Source organism: Patella vulgata, chromosome 3 (genome assembly GCF_932274485.2).
Source record: "Patella vulgata chromosome 3, xgPatVulg1.2, whole genome shotgun sequence".
Classification (NCBI taxonomy): Eukaryota; Metazoa; Mollusca; class Gastropoda; family Patellidae; genus Patella; species Patella vulgata.
The window spans coordinates 61,966,963-61,988,502 of record NC_065881.2 but is presented as its reverse complement, the minus strand read 5'-3'; the positions used below and the strand labels follow the sequence as shown (position 1 = coordinate 61,988,502).

The following is a 21,540-nucleotide window of genomic DNA, read 5'->3' as shown; positions in this document are numbered from 1 at the left end:
TATCTACCATTTCTTATCTATGCAGGACGGCCGAATATTCTTTCTGACCGATTTGTTTTTGGATATAGCCACTGAACTTTATACCGGATCGTGCACAACGAAGCAATCAGATTCTGGTTGAACGAGATTGACAATGACAAATAACTTGTGGAAAACCAACAACTATTTTTAGTAACGGTCGTAGTTCACTACTTTCAGCGAGAAAGGTAGGAAATATTACAAACACCTTCATTTATATTTCTGTATTTATTTTTATTTTAATTTCTCGCCGAAGAAAGGTATGTGGAGAAGGGTATAGAACTGGACTCCGTCCGTCTGTCCTTTCGTTCCGATTTCGTTTCGTTATTTCATTTGTTTTAAACAGTATTTATAATTCGAAAGTGATGTAGGGCCTAGAAACTATTTAAAGGTATGTAAAGAATATCATACACAAACAAGCCAATGAGGTTTATATTAATTTGCTTCCCTGTGAGAAGGATGTAGGCAACAGTTCTAAGTAATATAAGATAAGATTTTATTGTATCACAACGCCCATTTCAGGTCGTATACAATTCACATAGATGATTAGATGACATATTGTAGCCTAGAACATAAAATAAATAGCTAAATAAGAATACAAGCATGACATACAAGTTCATGTTAAAGTAGCTAAGTCTCTAACTCAATATCATCCAAAATCTTCGACATTGAAAACACAAATTATTTGTCAATTTAAATCAACATTGATGTTTTGATCTTACCGGGAAAAGGTGGGCTTCTGATATCCAATAATTAAGACAAAATAAACATTTTACCGTTGGTACACGAATCGTGTACCATGGTGCATTTTTAACAAGGGACTCGTAGAAAGAGGCTAGATATATTCCACAAGTTATGTCAAACGGTGACGTCATATTCTTATCTGGAGAGCATGCGCAATAAATACTATTGATATAGAGTAGAATAACCAGACGCTAGAGATTGCCATTGGATTGAGACTTCTGGCGTATTTCGCCGAATATAACTGATTAGAAATTGCAGTAAAAACAGAAACAATTGAATGTAAATCAGTTTATATACATTCACATAACATTATTATATACGTTGCGACCCATTTGTCTCAATTTCTAGATCCAAAATATTAGCGATCTAGCTCCTTTAAAAGTGAAAATATATCTGAAATCTGAAACATGATTTCAAAATGTATAGTGCCTACCCGTTAAAAAATGAAAAGAAAATGTGAATTTTGCCTTTTAATACCTATAGTATGGTAAGGCTAGGCTTGATGTCTTAAGTTGAAATGGCTTATATACATAATGACACACACTCCTAGAAAATGAAGGGGGTGGGTTAAATAGATTTTCAAACATTATGGTCAGATTGTTATCATTGAAAGTAGCAGGAAAAAGATTTAGCCCGAGAGATAGATAGTGTGGATATTCAATTAAAAAGTGAATTTCGGTTACTTCTTTCAAAAGGGAACAGAGTGCACATAGTATCAAATCAGGAGGGACGTTCTTGTACCTGCGTCTCTCTATTTCTAATTTATGGAAACTCAAACGCTGTGGGGTCATAGCGGACTTGAAGTTTTTATTGTGTACATGAAGCAAATAATTAGCTAGAGAATCTATTAAGGTTTTACAGTGCCATAAGTTCTAAGTTTTGAGTTGCCAGAAATATATTCGGTTTTATAAATAGTATATTTAGGACTGTTTGTATGTTAGATTTTGACAGTTACATATGGGGCGCCGTTTGTAAATTAATTATTTAGCTTTTTATATAGCAAAAAACACTAGATTTAATTTAAATTTATATATATAGTTAAATCTCGACTTTTGTGCAAATTTTTCACTTTTAATATTTAAACTAAAAATACAACAAAAACTCAATATTTAACATAATATATATAAATATTTCTTGATTTGTCTCTATTTTCATATTTAACATTTAGCATTGAATATTAAGACCAAAATAAGAGATTTGATGATATATAAATATTTAGCTAAATATTTAGTTAAATGTTTTTAAACATTAAGCTAAATATATATTTAGTTAAATGTTAAAATATTTAGTTAAACATTTATATATTTAGTTAAACATTTATATATTTAGCTAAATATTTATATATTTAACTTAATAATTATATATTTAGCTAAATAATTATATATTTAGCTAAACATATAGTTAAATTTACAAAGCGCAACCGTACCACGCCGTTTGTAAAATAATTATTGTTGTAAGTGACTTCACACTAAACGATGACGTAGTGTACAACTTTCCCTGAAGTTCACCTGTAGGTAGGACGTCCTCATTGCCTAGAGTACCGCTGCCGTGATTCAGGTTACAAGTTCGTGGTCAGCTTCCATTTCTAATTGCTAGTAGGCCCATTGTGCCAAGGCTCATGTGTCGGGTACACTTCATCATTTTATGCGCAGTTTTTTGTGTCGCTTACAATAATAGAAATATTGGCGGGACCACAAATATATATTTAGTTAAATATTAATACATTTAGCTAAACATATATATTTAGCATGGTATTTATATATTTAGTTAGATGTTTATATATTTAACTAAATATATATATTTAGTTAAATGTTTATATATTTAGTTAGATGTTTATATATTTAGCTAAATGTTTATATATTTAGCTAAATGTTTATATATTTAGCTAAATGTTTATATAGTTAGCTAAATGTTTATATATTTAGCTAAATATTTAACTTTAGATTTTTCAGTGATTTAGTATTTAGCATTTATACCTACGAAAAACAGCACATTTAGCTATATATTTAACTAAGCGATGTGAAATCAAGATATAACATTTAAAGTTTTTCATAGACCAAAAACTCGACTTTTAGCTACAATATTTTTTGATATTTACATATATGCCATTTTTGTTCTAATATTTATCTAAATATATATATTCGGAGTTAAATCTAATGTTTTTTGCTATAAAAAAAATTAAATAATTATTTTACAAACGGCGCCCCATAGTTACAAGGGAGAAAAGTTGAACTAGTCCATTGGGGAGGATATTGCTGCTGACTATGATAATTGGGGATTAGATTTGCCTATTTCTACATCTACATAAGCTGTGGATAGAAACAGATTTGTACGTTTTGTGTCAGGCATATTTAATCTTTTATAGAATAACAACATTCGTTGGTAAATATCAATATGAATTGGGAAGATACCTAGTTCGGCCAGTGATCCTATATTTGAAAATTTGAAGTAAAATAAATCTGCAAGTTTTATTGTTATTTTCCCCCGCCTTTCAAAGAAAGCAGGGTCTATTAAAATGGGTCCATCCGCTTGTCTGTCTGTCCGTCACACCTTTTGGAACACAATAACTCTCCTTCTAATTGAGCTAGAATGTTCACACTTGGTGTAGGTGTTTATTAGGTCGATGACTTGATGGAGTTCTGATGGAGTTCGAAGATGATAATTTTCTACTTAGGGTAAGCAGAGATACGCAATTTAATTGGTTGATGCTTTGGAACATGATAACTTTAGTTCTAATTAAGTGAGAGTGATGAAACTTGGTGTATAGTTTCATTACATCAATACCTTGACTAAACTCTGAGTATAGATTCATTATATCATTACCTTGATTAAGTTCCATGATGAGAATTTTCTGCTTAGGCTCAGGAGCAATAAGCAATTTGATTGGTCAAGACTTTGGAACATAACAACTGTGCTTTTAATTGAGGTAGAATGTTTAAACTTGATGTAGATATTCATTAGGTGAATGTCTTGACTGAGTTCTATGATTAACATTTCCCACTAAAGCTAAGCAGAGCTAAGCAATTTCATTGGTCGATGCTTTTGGACAAGATAACTTTGATTCTATCTGATAGAGAGTGATGAAACTTAGTGTATAGTTGATAATCAGTTTGATTGCTTGATACTTTTGAAAAAAATAAATGTGCGATTACTTAATATGTGTCATCTATTTATTTTGGGCTTTCGGCGGAGGACATCAGCCTCACTGTTTGCTTGTTTTATTATGCTCCACATAATTCCATCTGTGTAAATTTGCATTCCTGCTATGTACAATTTGAGATCCCCATACATCAAGGCATACAGAGCTATCTGCTTCACTACTACTTCATAAAATCTTATGAGTACCTCGGTTGACAGGTGATCATTGGTGCACACTTTCTGGCGGATACCAACAATATATGATATAACCTAAGTAAGTTAATAAATAAATGTTCAAACCTGTTAATTCATGAAAGCCATGCTATATAACTTATAATTGTATGTTTACTTTTTTACAGATTAACAGATAACAATATTATATCCAACTTGATATCTTTAGGATAGCATGGATAAGGTGGAGGTTTTGAAGCAATGTACTGCTTCCTTAAATGTCATCAGTAAAGGTAGGTACTAGCAACCACTCTCCAGGTTGTTATTCAAAATAAAAATCCTTACAGTGGAGTGTAATATTTTTTGATGTATTTCCAAGTTTGTTTGGATCATAGAATTTACATTGCATTTTACATATAGAACTTTTGATATATTTTTGTAGATGAGCTTTATTCTGTTTGTCCAAGGAAGGAAAGCAACGAGGAAACTATACAGTCATGGTTGGACCTGATGATGCCATCTAATATGAGGGACCAACTTCGTGCAGCACTGGCACAAGAGTTATGTTTTATGTCCAATAATATTCTTTCTGAACATTTTGTTGTTAAGAACAGACACCTCAAAAATCATGATCACCTAACTATTCTATATGTAAGTATCCTAATTTATAGTAAATAAAACCCATATGCTAATAATATACTTAATCCAAAATGATAATACATGTATTGATCCATACATTTAATTAAACATGCATTATGCAAGAGCTAAATCTGCCTATTGCAGGTCTTTCTTTAGGCCTGAAATGTTTTCTAAAGTATTAATTAGACATTAACTAACTGATCCAGGCCTTAATCAACTCTCGATGGCATCAGATTTCTCCGATATTAAATAGATTAGAATGGTTCAGCGATACTTTGATTTAATCAAATATGGAGGATCGAGACTTAGCTTCGATCAACCAGTACGGTGGTTGAAATTATTGCACACGTCTGTCAAACCTTCAAAGGCTAATATCTTTGCTTGCAATAGAGTAATTTGAATGAAATTTTCAAATTATTCATTTTACATCATCTACTTTCGGACTATTATAGCAAGAATGGCTAGTTCTTTATCTAAATCTTACATAATGTATCTTTAATAGTATACTGAGACACAATGAAAATGCACAACTTTTATAAATGTATCTGTAAATCTCTTTTGCGAGATAGGCCACACTTTAAATTTGCAATTCTGAATATAACAACATCACATTCGGGAACAACAACACATGAAAATGATCTCGTAAAAACAAAATATTGAATTTGACAGAATGGGAATGTTTCGTAGAAGACGTAACAATATGCCAGAATGACACTTGAACACCAAGAATGCACCATTGTTTTAATTAACGAGGACATGAGTACCAGAGCCATTATCGGAAGATTTGCATGCTGAGACTGTATAATGCTTTTTTTGTTATAAACAAATCCCTCTGGGCATTTTTTCAGAGTATTTTGGTGTTTGCATTAGAATGGGACTGCTTTGAAATAGCATCAGCAATTATATTTCTAGTAGATCGAGCTGCTTACAGATATGGAAACTGTAACCAAATTATGAAAATGGTTGATTTGATCCTGCAGCTTCAACCTGATACACACACTGCACCACAAGTAATATTACGTAAAGCACGTTTAATGAAAGACTCAGGAGATTTACATGGTGCTATGCAAATTCTTAATGGACTGATCAAAAAAGGTAGATTTAAGTGAAACTATATTAATTTTTCCTCCCTTCCCCACCTCCCCTAATCTTAAATTGCTTCTGAAATTTTGCATGCCAATTAACTTTTCTTTTAGTATTGATTAATAGATTATGGATGTTTAATGTTATCCTGATTGTTCATTCTGTTATGAAATTAAAACCTTTTTTTGCATCATAAAGTTTACTGTTATACATAATTTTAGAATTTAGGTGGGATTACAAGACTGAAAAACAGTATGTTAATGTGAAAGCTGTGTGTGTTCAAATTAAAGGACAAATATACCATAATTTAGGTAGGTTGGCAAAACTATATTTTTGAAAATGATGTAGTCAGTGCCCCTTTTCTCTGTGTCACTGTTTCGTCTGAAACCAGAATCTGTCACTGAATCCTTAAGCACTTTGATCATCTCGATTACACTAGCGTTTTCTTGTCTTCTCCAGAAAAATACTGGAGGATTGTGACTATGTAACCATTAAGAAGAGGAACGATGACACAAACATAAACAGAGGCTCGTCATAGCCCCAATAAGCCCAGTAGCAGCAAAATAACCCATGCTAACTGTTAAATCATTACATCATTGTCAATCTTTTGCCATGCAGAGAGAGAGAGGGGGGGAGAGAGAGAGGGGTTTTGTGGCAGCAGGATGTAAGCCCAGTAGCAGCAAAATAACCCATGCTAACTGTTAAATCATTGTCAAACTTTTGCTATGCAGGGAGAGAGAGAGAGAGTGAGTGAGTTGTGTGGCAGCAGGATGTATGTAGTGCTTATGACTTGCATAGATACCAGGCCTGACGATCTAAAGTACACATGGACCCAACCTCTGAAATATTTTGTTGGGGCGGGGGAGCTATACTATTGTTCTTGCCACACACAAATGGTGCTTGTGTTGAATTATTGTTGACTGAAGCTCCAAACAGTGCACAATAACAATAAATTTTAATCAGTCAATCATTACTATGCATATATTTTATGATTCTAGGTTTATGGAAGGAAGCGATAGAGTATTTGGTGGAATCCACATCTTGCATGAAGTCCATTGAAGATTATAAGGGAGTCAGCTCTTCGCAAGCCTTACTAACTAAATGCTTGGCAAAGTTAACAATGGAAGATTTTATGGCTATGAAAATGAAATATTCACTGTTCTTTAATTCCAATAATCCATGTTTTGAAGGTTACAAATTAAGTTTGGAAGGTGTCGAAATTCTCAATAAGCTGAATAATGTTGACAATTTGTTTTCAGCAAAACATCAGGTATTTATTTTATTTTAACACTACAAAATAGTTAGAACAGGGAGGAGACTATTCAGTTTGGGGCATCGAATTACCCAATAACACCCAATAACTGCCCAATAACTCCAAAATAACACCCAATAACTCCAAAATGTTGACGTTCAAAACACAAAATAACAATTTAGTTGAATTTAAGAAGCCTTGCTGATTTTTCCCCAAATCAGTCACGCTCACTTGCCCGAAAGGAGATAACTCATGTATGTGGTTTTTGGAGGCAGACCACCATTAAATTTCACCATCTCGGTACCCACAACTTGTAGTTTGTCTATTTATAACATTATAGGAATATAATTGCTTTTGCATGCCCGTTTTTGTTGATTTTTTGGTCTAGAAAGGACGAAGAGGGTTTGAATTAACATTTCTGCCAGGTTTTGGTAAATAGTTGGAGGTGGACAAAGAGGCCAGGATTAACATTATATCATTAAATCAAAAATTGCTAACTACCGTATTATTATATAAGATGGCCATCAGTCTATAAATAACTATTTCAACCCCTCCATGGGTATTTAATGTCTGGAAAGCACACAAATTTATCTCTGTATCTGTCTTTCAATAACTTGTTAACATGCATTCCTTTGTCTTTTAAACAATTCTGGTTCTGGGCAAAAATCGCAAAAAGTGCTAAGATGGGGGGTTGGAAGTTTTTGATCAAACTTATGGTATGACACCCCCTAGGGGCAAGAAGTGACATGCTGAAGTGGTTACAACCTGATGTCGCTATAAAGGACTGTACTGGAAATAGTCATTTTATGGGTAAAATTTTGGTTTTCACATGTGTATTTATCACCATTTTTGAGCACAGATTGCATTCTATTGTGCAATAGCAAACTCCTAATTTGGACCCTGTCTGATAAAGCGGGTGGTCAACTTCCACCCTAGCACTAATTTGAATAAGAAAAATAAGTCCATACTAATTATTTGTGGACTTGTTTTAGGGTACCATATCCACATTGTCCCTATAGTACAGAATAAGATACACTGTAACTTTTTCTTTCATGGTCGCAAGTAGAATTTTGTCATATGGTTTTGAAGTGCTAAGCACATAGTATCAATAGGTGTAAAAAAAATGACCGGAATGCAACATTCTTACAATATAGAGCTTATTGAAAAGTTGTAAAAATAAGCTTTTGTGATACATTTTTTTGCAAATTTAATAAGAGAAATATTTTTTTTTTACTTTTATACGTTTTCATCAAATCCATAGCCACCATTTGTACCATATGGTACTGTATATAAGTGTATATTAGTATTTATTGTATATTTGGTATTGTCGTATTGTCCCTTTAACATATTTGTTGTATTGTCTCTTTAAAGTTTCATTTTCCAACCGGTCACCGAAAATGGCTACAAAATGTTCAATTTCAGAGCATGTTTCCAATATTCATTTTGGGACACATCCACTCATTTCTACAATACAGAAATGTGGAAGCTTAAATTTTAACGGCAACGCAGCCTTGCGTCGAAGTGGGCGACAAACAGTGTTGCATGGTAGCTACGGCTCTCGGGCGCCGTCAGCTACACCTTCAGGGCCGGATTTAGAAATAAGAGAGGCCCTAGGCATCCCTCTGAACAGGGCCTGCGACATGGACCTTGGGGCCTTGGGACAAGCAACTCGGTCAGGGGGTGGGTCGAGGGCAATCATGCGGTTGGTGGTTCGAATCTCACTTTTAGGTGAATTTTTCATTTTTATTTGGATTATTTTATTTAAAATAATATCTTTTTGAGAGTAATCTATATCTTTTGCTAAGATCATTTCATTGAGCACGTCGAAACTCCAATGGAAGCTCGTGGACAACTACGGAAGCCAATTCCCGCCAGATGAACCATGAACGATTACAGGCCTTTTAAAGTATTTTTTCATGACATTTTTATAAAACAGATACTAATGTGTTTTAGGGCTGGTAGTAAACACCATATGAATGAAAAGGAAACAAAATTGTTAGGGTTTTTTTTTATCTACTACGGTTAATTATCTCCAAAATAGGGAAATTACAGGTTAATTTCATGGGTTATTGTTTCCTTTACCTAGGTTATGTCAAGTCGATTCCGGTCATTTTTATTTTTTGTATCAAATGTTGGGAGGTTGCTTGTTCATGTGAGCATAAATTTTTTTAACCCACCCGATGAAAGAAGTAGCTATAGGGCGTCAAACTTTGGGTGATGAAAAATAGGGAATTTAGATAGGTTTTGATATCCAGTCTGTGTACAGATCTCGTTCGCCAGAATCGTCTGAAATTAATTTTGTGGTAACAGTACTAGGTCATCTACAAACTGTGTGAGTTTGGTCTTAGTCCTACGTATAGTAAGGATGTGAGGACTTGCCAAAGTTGGTACTTGAGAAAAGACAGATTTTGGCAATTTCTTTATTCATCAGTTTCTACTTCTAAAATCAAAATTCCATTATTTCTGCATTTAGCTACAAGACATTGTTAATATGAAGACAATCTTATCTATTTCCTAAATTCAGGCAGCAGATAGATATTGATCCTAATCATATTTATACACCTACATTGAAATGTGGTCGTATATTGTCGTCGCCCCCATTCGGCCAGTGTCCACAATTGCTTGTGGACGCTCTAGAGGCTAAATAAAAGTTAATATCTGATTGACTTTAAATTTATACAGTGTTTAAGGTCATGAGACAAAGAAACCTATTGTTTTTCACCGATTTCCGATAATTACTGCCAGAGTTATCTAAAATATCTTGTGGATGCTCTAGAGACCAAAGTTAATATCCAATTGACTTTAGATTTATACACAGTGTTTAAGGTCATGAGACGAATAAGACACTTACATATTTTTAAGGATTTCCAATATTTACTGCCAGAGTTATTGTCCCCTGCTTTTTGAAGAAAGCAGGGGACTATTAAGATGGATTCGTCCGTCTGTCTGTCGGTCTAATTTTTTTGGGACACAATAAATCCCTTTCTAATTGAGCTAGAATGTTCAAACTTGGTATAGGTGTTTATTAGGTCAATGTCTTGATGGAGTTTGATGATTAACATTGTCTGCTTACGGTAAGCAGAGATAAGCAATCTGATTGGTTGATGCTTTAGGGCACGATAACTTTAGTTTTAATTAAGTAAGAGTGATAAACTTAATTAAAATTGGATAAAAAATTGTGACCTGTAGAGTGTCGACAAACAAATTGTGGACGGACGGACGGACAGACAGGGGCGACGACAATATCCGTCCATATGAAAATGTGGGCATATAAAATTGTTCAAATATACCATCATTACATCTTTATGATGATTGTAATCGAATTTCATGGAAATCGGACGTAACTGCCAGACCGCTCTATGTACGCAAATAGTGTTAAAGTATGTGATATCAAGGTTGTGGACCCTCAGATGTCACAATTTTGATCCGATTTTAAATATCATTTCAATATATCACTGTTATACCCTGATAATGATCGAGTTCGAATTTCATAAATTTTGTCCGATTTTGATGAACTTAAAATATATGTTTATATCCCAAAGATCTGGGTTCCTTTCGATATTCGTGCATATAGGATCATAACTACCTGGATTATGGCCCCTGATTGTACAAAAAAATCCAGGTTTTAGTCTGTGGACTCTCTAGAGGTCACAAGTTTTATCCGATTTTAAAAAACGTAAAAATATATTAGGTCACAATTTTTATCCAATTAAAAAATCGTTAAACTATATCACTGTTACACCGTAATGACAGTTGAGTTTGAATTTTGTGAAAATCACACCTTACCTGGCTGACAAAATGGCCGCTCCTTGTACAGAAATAGTGTAAAAGTATGTAATAACAAGGTTGTGTACACTCTAGAATCAAAATATTTATCTGATTTTGATGAAACTGAAAATATATGTTTATATTCCAGAGATTTCGATTCTCTCCTTGATTATGTCCTCTAATTGTATGAATAATTGCATTTTTAGCTTGTTTTCAGTCCATCTCTTGCAAAATGTGGGCGTATCTTTCATGGCAACCGGTTATTCATAACTTGAACAACTGAATCCATGATATTAAATGATTGGTATACTAAATGTTAGCATGGGATAGAACTAGAGACCAAAGAAATTCTAATGATTTTTGGATAATTACTTAATGAGTTGTTACTCTTAATAATATATTAGTGTATTATAAATGTTTCATTACCAACAAATGAAATGGGGTGGGCATATATTTCGTTGCCTGGCAACCTATCTTCTTTTTCATGGAACACAATTTGCAAGTTCTTGAAAACAGAATAGTAACCCTATGATGCATTTGGATACATAAAACACGTAATTGCTATATCACATCCACCTAATATTACTAGATTGATGATTTTAATTTCAGTTAGCTGGAAATGAGTGTTTATTGATGTTTGCTAACCAACAGAAGACTGTACTTCAGCAGCATGACTTATTTCATACAATTATAGCTAACTTGAAAATATGCTTGGCCCTCCACCATGATGCCAATTTACTAAAAGGAGTGGAGAGTTTCTATGCATTCAACAAATGTGTATTTGTGATAAGTCAAGTTCTGTCATTCTCAAGGCTTCCACAAGATAGATGTTTATCTCAATACCTTGAACATCTTAGCATAGAATTATATGCTCACTTGTGTTCTTGTCCAGATGATCGTAACCTTGATCACAATGAATATTCCATAAAATTAATGAATGGTGTTTTAAAAATTCTTGGTCTTCCCAATCTGAAAGGTACAGAAAGTTTCATTAAAAAGGAAAAGCTACTTCCAGATTTATCGGCAAAGAAACATAAGTTTCTCATTCCGGATTCATCTCAAATTCAACCATCTAAAACAGAACCATCACAAGGGGAAATACTGCCAAAGGCAAATTCATCATCAAAACTGACTTCCTCAACGGTTCCTTGTAATGGAAAGCATGGTATCAAATTATTTCAACCAAAGTTTCCTAGGAAATATGTTGGCCTTAATGTGAATCCACAAACATTTTATTCTTCAGAGGAATCAAAAAGTAGAAATGATGATTCTGACAACAACATAAATGAGCAGGTTTTATCAAGCCTTGTAGATATTTCATGGGAAGCTGTGTCACGAGGAAGCGAAAATGACCAACCAAGTGTAGAAAATTTTAGTATTGTCGAAAATCAAAAAGATCCACCAGAAGAAGCTGAAATGCAGTCGGTAAATCGTTCAGCAGCATGTTCAACCTCCCTTGTTGATCCTGCTACATTTGGAAGTTCGTCAGATTTATCAGCTTCAGATAATTCTTCATCTATTTTCTCAGCATCCACAACAAGTTTGTTTTCGCAAGAAACAACAGAAAGTGATGATACCCACGAGGATAAGATAGGAGCATTAATAGATGTAAACACACCAGAAGTACATGAACAGTTTGCAGAGCTACAAATTGGAGAGAGTTCTGCTTCCACTTCAAGTTCTATAGAATATCTATTAAACTGGAAACTACCAACCATAGAAGAATCAAGTCAATCATCTTATGTATCAAGTACGTGTCTTTATTTTCTCACCTGTATGGTTTGCGAAAAGATGCATTATGTAAGATTTCGATAAAGAGCTAACATTTTTCGCTGTAATAGTTTAAAAATAGATAATGAAAAAGGAATATTGAAAATTTCAGTCAAATTAATTTATTCTGAACGAAGTTATTAGTGTTGACGTTTACTTGATTATCCATTTTTAAATTGAATTATTAAATGGTGTGCCTATTTCAATCCTTTAAAAATCACGGCCATCCGATGTTCTAGCAAGTTGATTATGGGGTTGTCATGTGAATGAATGTCTAATTAATAATTTATATAGCAATATTACCCAGTAAATCTGGATTGGGACCTGAGATATATTTGCAGAAAGCTGGATTCACCTGTTTTTGTATCCAGGGTAGTTGTTTATCAACATACCAAAAGTCTTACACAATGCATCTTTAAGGTTACCTTTAATGTTGTTTAAAATTTAAGATTTATACTTCAAATTTTGAAGTAGGCGCATGTGGCACCATGTTTTTATCACATTGTTTCTGAGTTTAACCATTTCTTGCATTTAAAATGACAAAAAAAATGGCAACTAGAATACATATGTTTTAAAGGGTAATTTTAGACCCCACCCCTCCCCAATGATTTGACCACAAGTACTCCCTTCTCCAGGTTATTGCATACAGGTAACCATTCGGGTAGATACAATGACATAACTGGAAAAGGCCTTTTTTTATCTTAAAAGTGATTAGGAAAATCTTTCAGAAAGAGCCACCAAATGGCCTAAATTCTGACTTTGAACATATTTAAACATACATTATGCAAGAGCTAAATCTGCCTATTGCAGGTCTTTCTTTAGGCCTGAAATGTTATGTAAACTATTAATTAGACATTAATTAACTTATCCAAACCACTGTAGTTAACTGGGTCTCTGGACAGAGCGGATTACTGTGGTGGAGTGGGCCCGACTCTATCCATTAGTTTCGTTGAGGGTTCACTACAGAGGTGTGGGAGTAGCCAATCACGCATTTTCCTGAAGCAACGACTGCGAGTTTCACAACATCTGGCCGTTGCTTGTTTACTTCACAATTCCCGAACTTATAGCTATGTTATCTACAGACACGTGAGCAGTAGCGTCCAATCAGAGTTTGTGATATCGCGACCTCCATGGAAACCTTGACATTGAATGAACCTTGAACTTTGCAACTCGATTATCACAGGTAGACATTTTAGCTTGAGAGCGCAAGACTTGGTATTCGCGACGATCGAGGAATCTGATAGGCTCACAAGTTGGGCTTGTACCCAATCGAAATTAGTGCCGCAATATGCAGGGTATTATGTGAAGGCCTTGATAAGATGTACGTTGTTAAAGCGAGATCAAGTCTTCTATTGAAGATGTCAATCAAGCAGCTGGCTCAGGACTAACACCAGATTAATCAGCAACTCTCTTTATTGTACTCTATGTATTCGGGGCTCGAATCGCACTCTCAAAATGGCTCTCTCCTCAGATCTCTAATGTTAACGCTCCTAAAAGGGCTCTCTGTATCGCTCCCTATAAGTCAGGGTCAAACTCGCCAGTGAAATCAACTAGAGAAATGATCTCTGTTTTACCTCTGCTAAAACAATTCACTAAACTGGGCAAGACATGGTATTATATAACCAAGATCACACGACGTAACCACGTGGTACAAGTCACACCTACGATTTCTGCCAATCATAAGCACGTGCGTCGTGCACCCAATAGACAACGAGCCAACGACAGCGCGTGTAACGACGGATTTACGAAAATACATTACAACATAAATATGAATGAAAATAATGGCTATATAATTATAATAACATAGTTATTAAAAATGGACAATTAAATTAAATAATTACTAACGGAAAACAATTAGAAAACTAAGTCGTTTAAACTGAGGACGTGGATTGGGCTATGAACATAAGCTTCAGATCACCGCACCATAATCAACTCTCGATGTCATCTTATGTGTCTGATTTTCACTGGATTTGCATCCGGTCTGCTGCTCAACGCTCATTGATGATTAAATTCAAAACTGGATAATCAAGACTAGGTTTTTTATCGTACCGAATTTAGTAACGACGATCGAGGCTAGACTTAAAATTCAAAAGCTAATATCTCGGTTCATAGAGGAGCAATTTGACTGAAATCTTCAACATCTTCTATTTACGTTATCTAGTTTTTTTACGCCCACATTGAAATGTGGACGTATATTGTTGTCGCCCCCGTCCGTCCAACCGTCCGTCCAACCGTCTGTCCGGCATCCACAAGCAATTGTGGACGCTCTAGAGGCTAAAGTTAATATCTGATTGACTTTAAATTGATACACAGTGTTTAAGGTTATGAGACAAAGAATCCTAATGATTTTAAGCGATTTCCGATAATTAATGCCAGAGTTATGGCCCTTGATCGCTTTGAAAAATCTTCTTGTGGATGCTCTAGAGGCTAAAGTTAATATCCGATTGACTTTAAATTGATACACAGTGTTTAAGGCCATGAGAAGAAGAATCCTATTGATTTTCAGCGATTTCCGATACTTTTTGCCAGATTTATGGCCCTTGATCACTTTGAAAAATCTTGTGGGCGCTCTAGAGGCTAAAGTTAATATCCAATTGACTTTAAATTTATACACAGTGTTTAAGGTCATGATACGAAGAAGCCTATTGATTTTCAGCGATTTCCAATAATTTTTGCTAGAGTTATGGCCCTTGATCACTGTGAAATATCTTGTGGACGCTCTAGAGGCTAAAGTTAATATCCGATTGAGTTTAAATTTATACACAGTGTTTAAGGTCATGAGATGAAGAAGTATATTGTTTTTCAATGAATTTTTATGACTTGAACAGCTAATTCCAGGATGTTAAAAGTTTCGTATACTAAACATTAGCATGGGGCAGAACTTTATAAAAACCAAACAAATTCTAATGGTTTTCTGATAATTACTTAATGAGTTGTTACTCTTAATCAGATTTTAATGTATTATAAATGTTTCATTACCGAAAAAAGTAAAAATATGCGACAACTTTTGTTGACTGCCCGGAAGATATAGCTGCTGTGCGCGTATGTTTCGTTGCCTGGCAACCTATCTTTAACTATTATAGCGAGAACTGTCAACTCTTTGTCTAATCTTGCATAATGTATTTTTAATTATTATCAAAGGATGAGGTCAATTCTGTTTTTAAATACATCAAAAGAAACCACCATCAACTGTTTTCATGGTAAGGGATTTAGAAAAGAAATAAAATTTCACTTCATTGCTGAGTTATTTTATTAGCCAGAAATCGTTCAGAAAGCGATTCTGACGATCTAGATCCCCAGGAGCTTCCAGGACCTAGACGGCCCCTGGACCCTAACCTAAAGTCCTAGGATGGGAGAGCCCCCCCTCCCCCAATCAAGAATTGTTTCCGCTGGCCCTGACATTTATTCTAAAATGATTATGGTGCCAGGCTTCTAATATTTACTGTAAAAGGTAGTACTTGTTTTGTTTCTTTAAGGGGCTCACATATTAACATATAACCCTGTTAATAATAAATGGCAATCAAACAGCACATTGGCTTTCATTGGAGAAGAATTACAGCTAGAGAAGAAAGGCAGTTTTCGTGATGTGTTTGAGGTTAAATTCTTGCACCAAGATGAACCCCTAGGAAGGTAAATATACTGTGACGCATCAAAAACGCACAACTGATTAGACTGAGAGTATTGGCGAGACATAATGCAGCTGAAATGTAATTTTTGGTATAACAATTTTACTTTACTGTGTAATATCTAAAAATCATTAATGATGCTGATTCAGAGTTGGTCTAATGTATGGCCGCCTAGCACACATTTCCAGCCTTGCGATTCAGAACACGATGTTTGAAATGTGATTTTAGTATGATAGCATCAAAACCTTAGGGTACACATGCCCCCTTGAATTAAAACAATGGTAATGGTAAAAACCATCGCATATACCACATGATCCCTTGTGCATTTATGCGATTATAGAAACATCATTCCAATGTGTTATCCTGGTGATCTGATGTTACATTCAAATTTACAAGTGTATGTCCCAAACGAGATTTACAATCATCAATTAAAAATGTGCATTCATGTGAATTTTCATTCATGTTGTCTTTACTAACTTATAAATTAAGCATTTTATTAGATGGCATATTGTTTTAGATATTGGATACCAGGATAGCAATTTTAAGAGTTAACCGATTGACGATAAGTCCCGCACCAACCCTGTTTTTTTTCCAGGAGCCCATTTCCACTGGTTACAAGTTTATTACTAATATTACATTTTTATTTTTTTTCTTCAATATTAGATATGTTTGTAAAAGATATAGACGTCAAAAAGATACTATCTGTTATATGCAAGATATCATTTGTCAAATGGTAGCTGGATATTACGTCACCAAATTCAATGAAGCCTTAGCTAACCACAGTACTAAATTCAGTGTACAATTTCTGCCTGTAGCACATCTTCAACTTCTGACTGCCGAAGGAGTTCTCAAAGACTGGGTTAATGTTGAGCCATTTTTACATGGTCAATTCACAAAGTTAACCAATAATTGGAGTTATGTTAATAATACAGATGTGGATTTTGAATCCAAGGATCTAGCCACAGCTCTTTCTCACTTTTCATATGTGAAGTCGAAAGGGGCATTAATGATAGTTGATATACAAGGTTGGTTGCCCGTCGATAATAGTGGCATTATATATCTGACAGATCCACAGTTTCATACATCCTGTAATTTCAAGAAATTTAGTAGCTGTGATCATAAAGAAAGGGGAATGGAGAAGTTTTGGAAGGAAGTGCACCAAAAGTGCAATAGTATATGTCATTTACTGAATTTAGAAAGACCAAACTGACCCCATGGCAATCTTTTTTCCTCAATGTGGAATGATTTGTAAGAAGAAAGACCATTGTAGCACTTAAAAACTTTACGCTTTCGACATTGATGTACATTGTCGGTGAAGTGTCAAAAGGGTGTATATAAGAATTTCTAAAGATTAAGAAATAGAACCTTTTGCATTACAAAATTTCCACAAATCAAGATACAACATTTGGACACATGATACCCAGAACAGTTCTAATTGGCTTACAGATATACAGCTTAGACAGAAATGTTCATATTAATTGGGAGATTTTAAAAATGCAAAAAAGTGTATTTGACAAATTTCACGAGATACACCCTTTTAACACTTCACCGACGACATGTGTCTCTAGGCATCACTCATAAACACCTGCTATGGTACCAATAAATATTTTCAGGATACCTACTGCTAAAGGCCCATTCTCACGGTGCGACTTGTAGTAACTACTTGTAGTATCGACCCGAGATGCAGCGTGAGAACACCCTAGTCATACCAACTTTTACAAGCTCCCAACCAGTTGAAAGCGAGTTGAGTGAAATAGAAACTTCCCTATTTCAGTCAACAGATCGTATTAAATTGACCAATCAGAGACGTCGAGTATTAGTACAAACACAAGTTCTCTCCCTTTGTTGTTGGTAAACTTGTACGCGAAGCGCACCCATCAAGAGCCGCTCAGCAAAGCTGAGACAGAGAATTTTGTCAATTATTACCTCTCACAACCTTGCTTATGGGATGTGAGTAATGAGACTTATTCCAAGAGAGACGTGTGGCAGGCTGCATTGGCGATGATCGCCATTCAGATGCAGGAGAGCTGCGGCCGAGCGATGTAGGGCAATAATAGCCAGCGTCTCTTCGTCGCTTGATGACGCCATTATGCTAAACAAGACTAGATTATCGCGAGATTCCAAGTCGTATCAACTCATTTATATACGATTTTGTAATCTACATGTAGATACTACATGTAGATACTACAAGACGCACCGTGAGAACGGGCCTTAAGCCACATGCACATAGACCAAATGTGTCTGTTACATGATGTAATTATGATTAAAATATGTGTCATCAATTCCCACAATAATTACTCCCTGCCTTCGGAAGGATTTTTCCACCCATCACACTTTTTGGGACACAATAACTATACTTCTAAATCTCTAATTGAGATAGAATGTTTAAACTTGGTGTGGGTGTTTATTAGGTTAATGCCATGACGGAGTTCGATGATGAGCAATTTCAGTTTGTGCTAAGCAACTTCAGTGGGACACAATAACTCTTCGTCTAATCGAGATAGAATGTTCAAACTTGGTGTAGATGTCTTGACCAAGTTCTGTGATGAGCCTTTTCTGCATAGGCCAAGTAGAGACTTTAATTTGATTGGTTGAGGCTTTGGAACACAATAATGTTCCTTTTAACGGAGTAATGTTCAAACTTGGTCCAGGAGTTTATTACGTGAATCAATGATTGAGCATTTTCGCCTAAGGCTAATTAAAGCTAAGAAACAATTTGATTGGTTAAGACTTTGGAACGTTTTTAACCATAAAACTAAGACAGATTTTTTTTTTCTCTCAAAATATGCTCAATTGTCATAATTATTATTTTCTTAAAATCTGATGTCACCTGACAGCCACACCCGACAGCAATAATCTATTTGATGTCCGAAATGAATTGCGTACTATATCACAATATCTAGTAGCTGCTAGATTTTTCCCTTTGAATCAAAAATCAAGACTGTTCTATAATATGCTCTTTTTGATAAAAATATTAAAGCTAACTAGGAGGTCAAGTGTTCAATCCCAGTGTTGGCCGAGAAAGGTAATCTTGATTTTCTGGTCTGGTTCCGGGGTTCCCCTTTGTTAGTGGTGCATGCACGTAAAAGAACCCAACAGTTGGAATTTGAAATAGTAGGCCGTAGTGCCTTTGTTCAGGCAAAATCTCCCTCATAGCACACATGGCATGAGGAAAATAACCGCCTACTGGGACTCATTCTGAAGGACCCCAGCAAATTTTGCAAAATATATCGCCTTAGATTAGATTTAGAACACTTTCCTGTGTCCTGAGATGACGTCATTAGCGGTTGATATGAAATATCAACCTGTCATGACGTCATCAGCGGTTGATATGAACCGAATATATAAACCTATGATGACGTCGTGAGAGGTTGTTATAAGATATAACTACTATGAACATCAAAGAAAAAACTACCGCCAGTTGTATATTGATTAATAACCACTCCTTGGAAACAAAAATGACCCCGTCTTATTAGTCCAGTCAAAGCAGAACAGTAGGACATAAAACCCCATTTCATTTCATATCGTATACAAAAATATCCCGCATAGTACCACACCACTAAATATTGGGCAATGAACATGCAAAATATTAAAAAAAAAAAAAAAGTTTATTTAAAGCTTTCTGACTTGTGAAAATGTTGATCGACTGCCTCAAGATAAATATCATCCACGGGCCTTATCAGGGCAGTGCTGGGTTGTTTACCCTGCCCTCATAAATGTAAAAACAAAAGAAACAGAAAATTTTAGATACTCTTAGATAACTCTTGAATCCAATGAGATTTCTTACCAGGGGAGGGTGTGAGGCTATATGCCCTCCCTTCCGAAACAGTGCCTTCATTTCAAAAAAAAAAAAAAAAAAAAAAAAAGCTGACCTCGAATTTCGAAATAATTATCTGAATTAAATCCTCGTGACAACTTTTGTGCCCTCTTCTCCTGCTGCCCTTCCCTTGTTCCAAACAGATCCCATACCGGAATATGCCCGTTTTTCAATGTTCATGCAAGGGGCCCGTGCAAGCTTAATCCGGGTCTGATGGCTGTTAGATTAGATTTCAGATGGATTAATATTTCCATAATATTCAGAATCAATTAATCTGTCTTTGTTTTATTTTATTTTTTTCGCCTAATGAATTTAGAAACAATTAAAACAATCGGAAATTGCAACAAGGGCGACGGGAACGTTTTTAGCTGTGGCATACTCAATGCCAATAAAGTAACCGTTACCACGAACCCTGTGGCTAGTTTGTGTCGAGTGGACGTTAAACCCCATTTCTCTCTCTCTCTCTCTCTCTCTCTCTCGAACCCTGTCGTGCTATCGTCTATTTTCTAACTTCTATTTGTGTAATTTCTAAACTAAGACAATGTATAATCCAGTTTCTTTATTTGTTCAGTGTAAATTTGACATTAAAAGCCTGGAAACGCCATTCCCAGCAATCTGAGACAAGAAATATAGTATTGAAATACTCTGATTTTGTAGTGATTTCCCCATGAATGCATAACAACGTAAATCGGGTCTATTCTCGAAACCACACGCAAGTTGTAAGTTTTCACGTAAATATTAAAGAAGGGATTTTCCTCTCAGGAATTCATTATAAATGTTACGAGTGCCATGACACAGTAAACTTGCGAATCGTGTTGGATGTATAGAATGTTTGAGAAACAGAAATATTAGTCGTAGAATAAGTTTAGTAGGTCTAAATATAGGCCTAATCGTACGTATCTTTGAAAAACAGTAATGTAATACTCAAATTGAAATAGACTATCGCGAGACTAGATCACGCATATTACTGTATAGAAATCTTCCATGTGAGCAATCGTTTTCGGGACTTGGAAGCATTTTGCGGGACTGTCCCGCGAAATTGGGGACGGGTGCTCATCCTACCAATAACCCCCTTGATCAGACTTAAAGTAGATGTTTTACTCGGGGACTACGGCCTGGGTCTAAATCTTGATCCCTATCTTGTTCTTGGGGCTATCTATGTTTACTCTTAATTGCTACTCCTTCTCACGGAGGTGTATATATACATTTCCGTGTACCTTCCCCACTGAATCAATGGAACTTGGCGGGCAGGCCTATCAGTATCAGTTCCTTTTGATACTTGTTATAGGCCCACATTTTCATGTGGACGTATATTGTCGTCGCCCCTGTCCGTCCGTCCACAATTGTTTGTGAACAGTCTACAGGTCACAATTTGTATCCGATTTCAATGAAACTTGAAATATAGGTTTATCACCCTAAGATCTCGGTTCCTTTCGATATTGGCATGTATCGGACTGTAACTTCATGGATTATGGCTCCTGATTGTACGAAAAATCACATTTTTAGCTTGTGAA

At 35.2% G+C, this 21,540-nt stretch overlaps 1 protein-coding gene across 1 annotated transcript; it reads left to right on the top strand.

The window, feature by feature from the left end:
• Nucleotides 1-7: 7 nt before the first annotated feature.
• LOC126816256 (alpha-protein kinase 1) lies at nucleotides 8-18,494 on the top strand. The gene is made up of 9 exons (XM_050542536.2): nucleotides 8-206; nucleotides 4,260-4,364; nucleotides 4,514-4,722; nucleotides 5,559-5,805; nucleotides 6,015-6,104; nucleotides 6,792-7,063; nucleotides 11,423-12,563; nucleotides 16,060-16,213; nucleotides 16,873-18,494. The coding sequence occupies exons 2-9, from the start codon at nucleotides 4,307-4,309 to the stop codon at nucleotides 17,417-17,419; spliced, it is 2,718 nt and encodes a 905-aa protein (XP_050398493.2). The 5' UTR covers nucleotides 8-206; nucleotides 4,260-4,306; the 3' UTR covers nucleotides 17,420-18,494.
• Nucleotides 18,495-21,540: the final 3,046 nt, after the last annotated feature.

What these genes read in the sequence shown, in the direction of transcription:
- LOC126816256 (XM_050542536.2), top strand. Translation starts at nt 4,307, where the DNA reads ATGGATAAGGTGGAGGTTTTGAAGCAATGTACTGCTTCCTTAAATGTC. An exon ending in CTTAAATGTCATCAGTAAAG is followed by an intron (nt 4,365 to 4,513) that starts GTAGGTACTAGC and finishes ATATTTTTGTAG; the next exon opens with ATGAGCTTTATTCTGTTTGT. An exon ending in TCAATCATCTTATGTATCAA is followed by an intron (nt 12,564 to 16,059) that starts GTACGTGTCTTT and finishes TGTTTCTTTAAG; the next exon opens with GGGCTCACATATTAACATAT.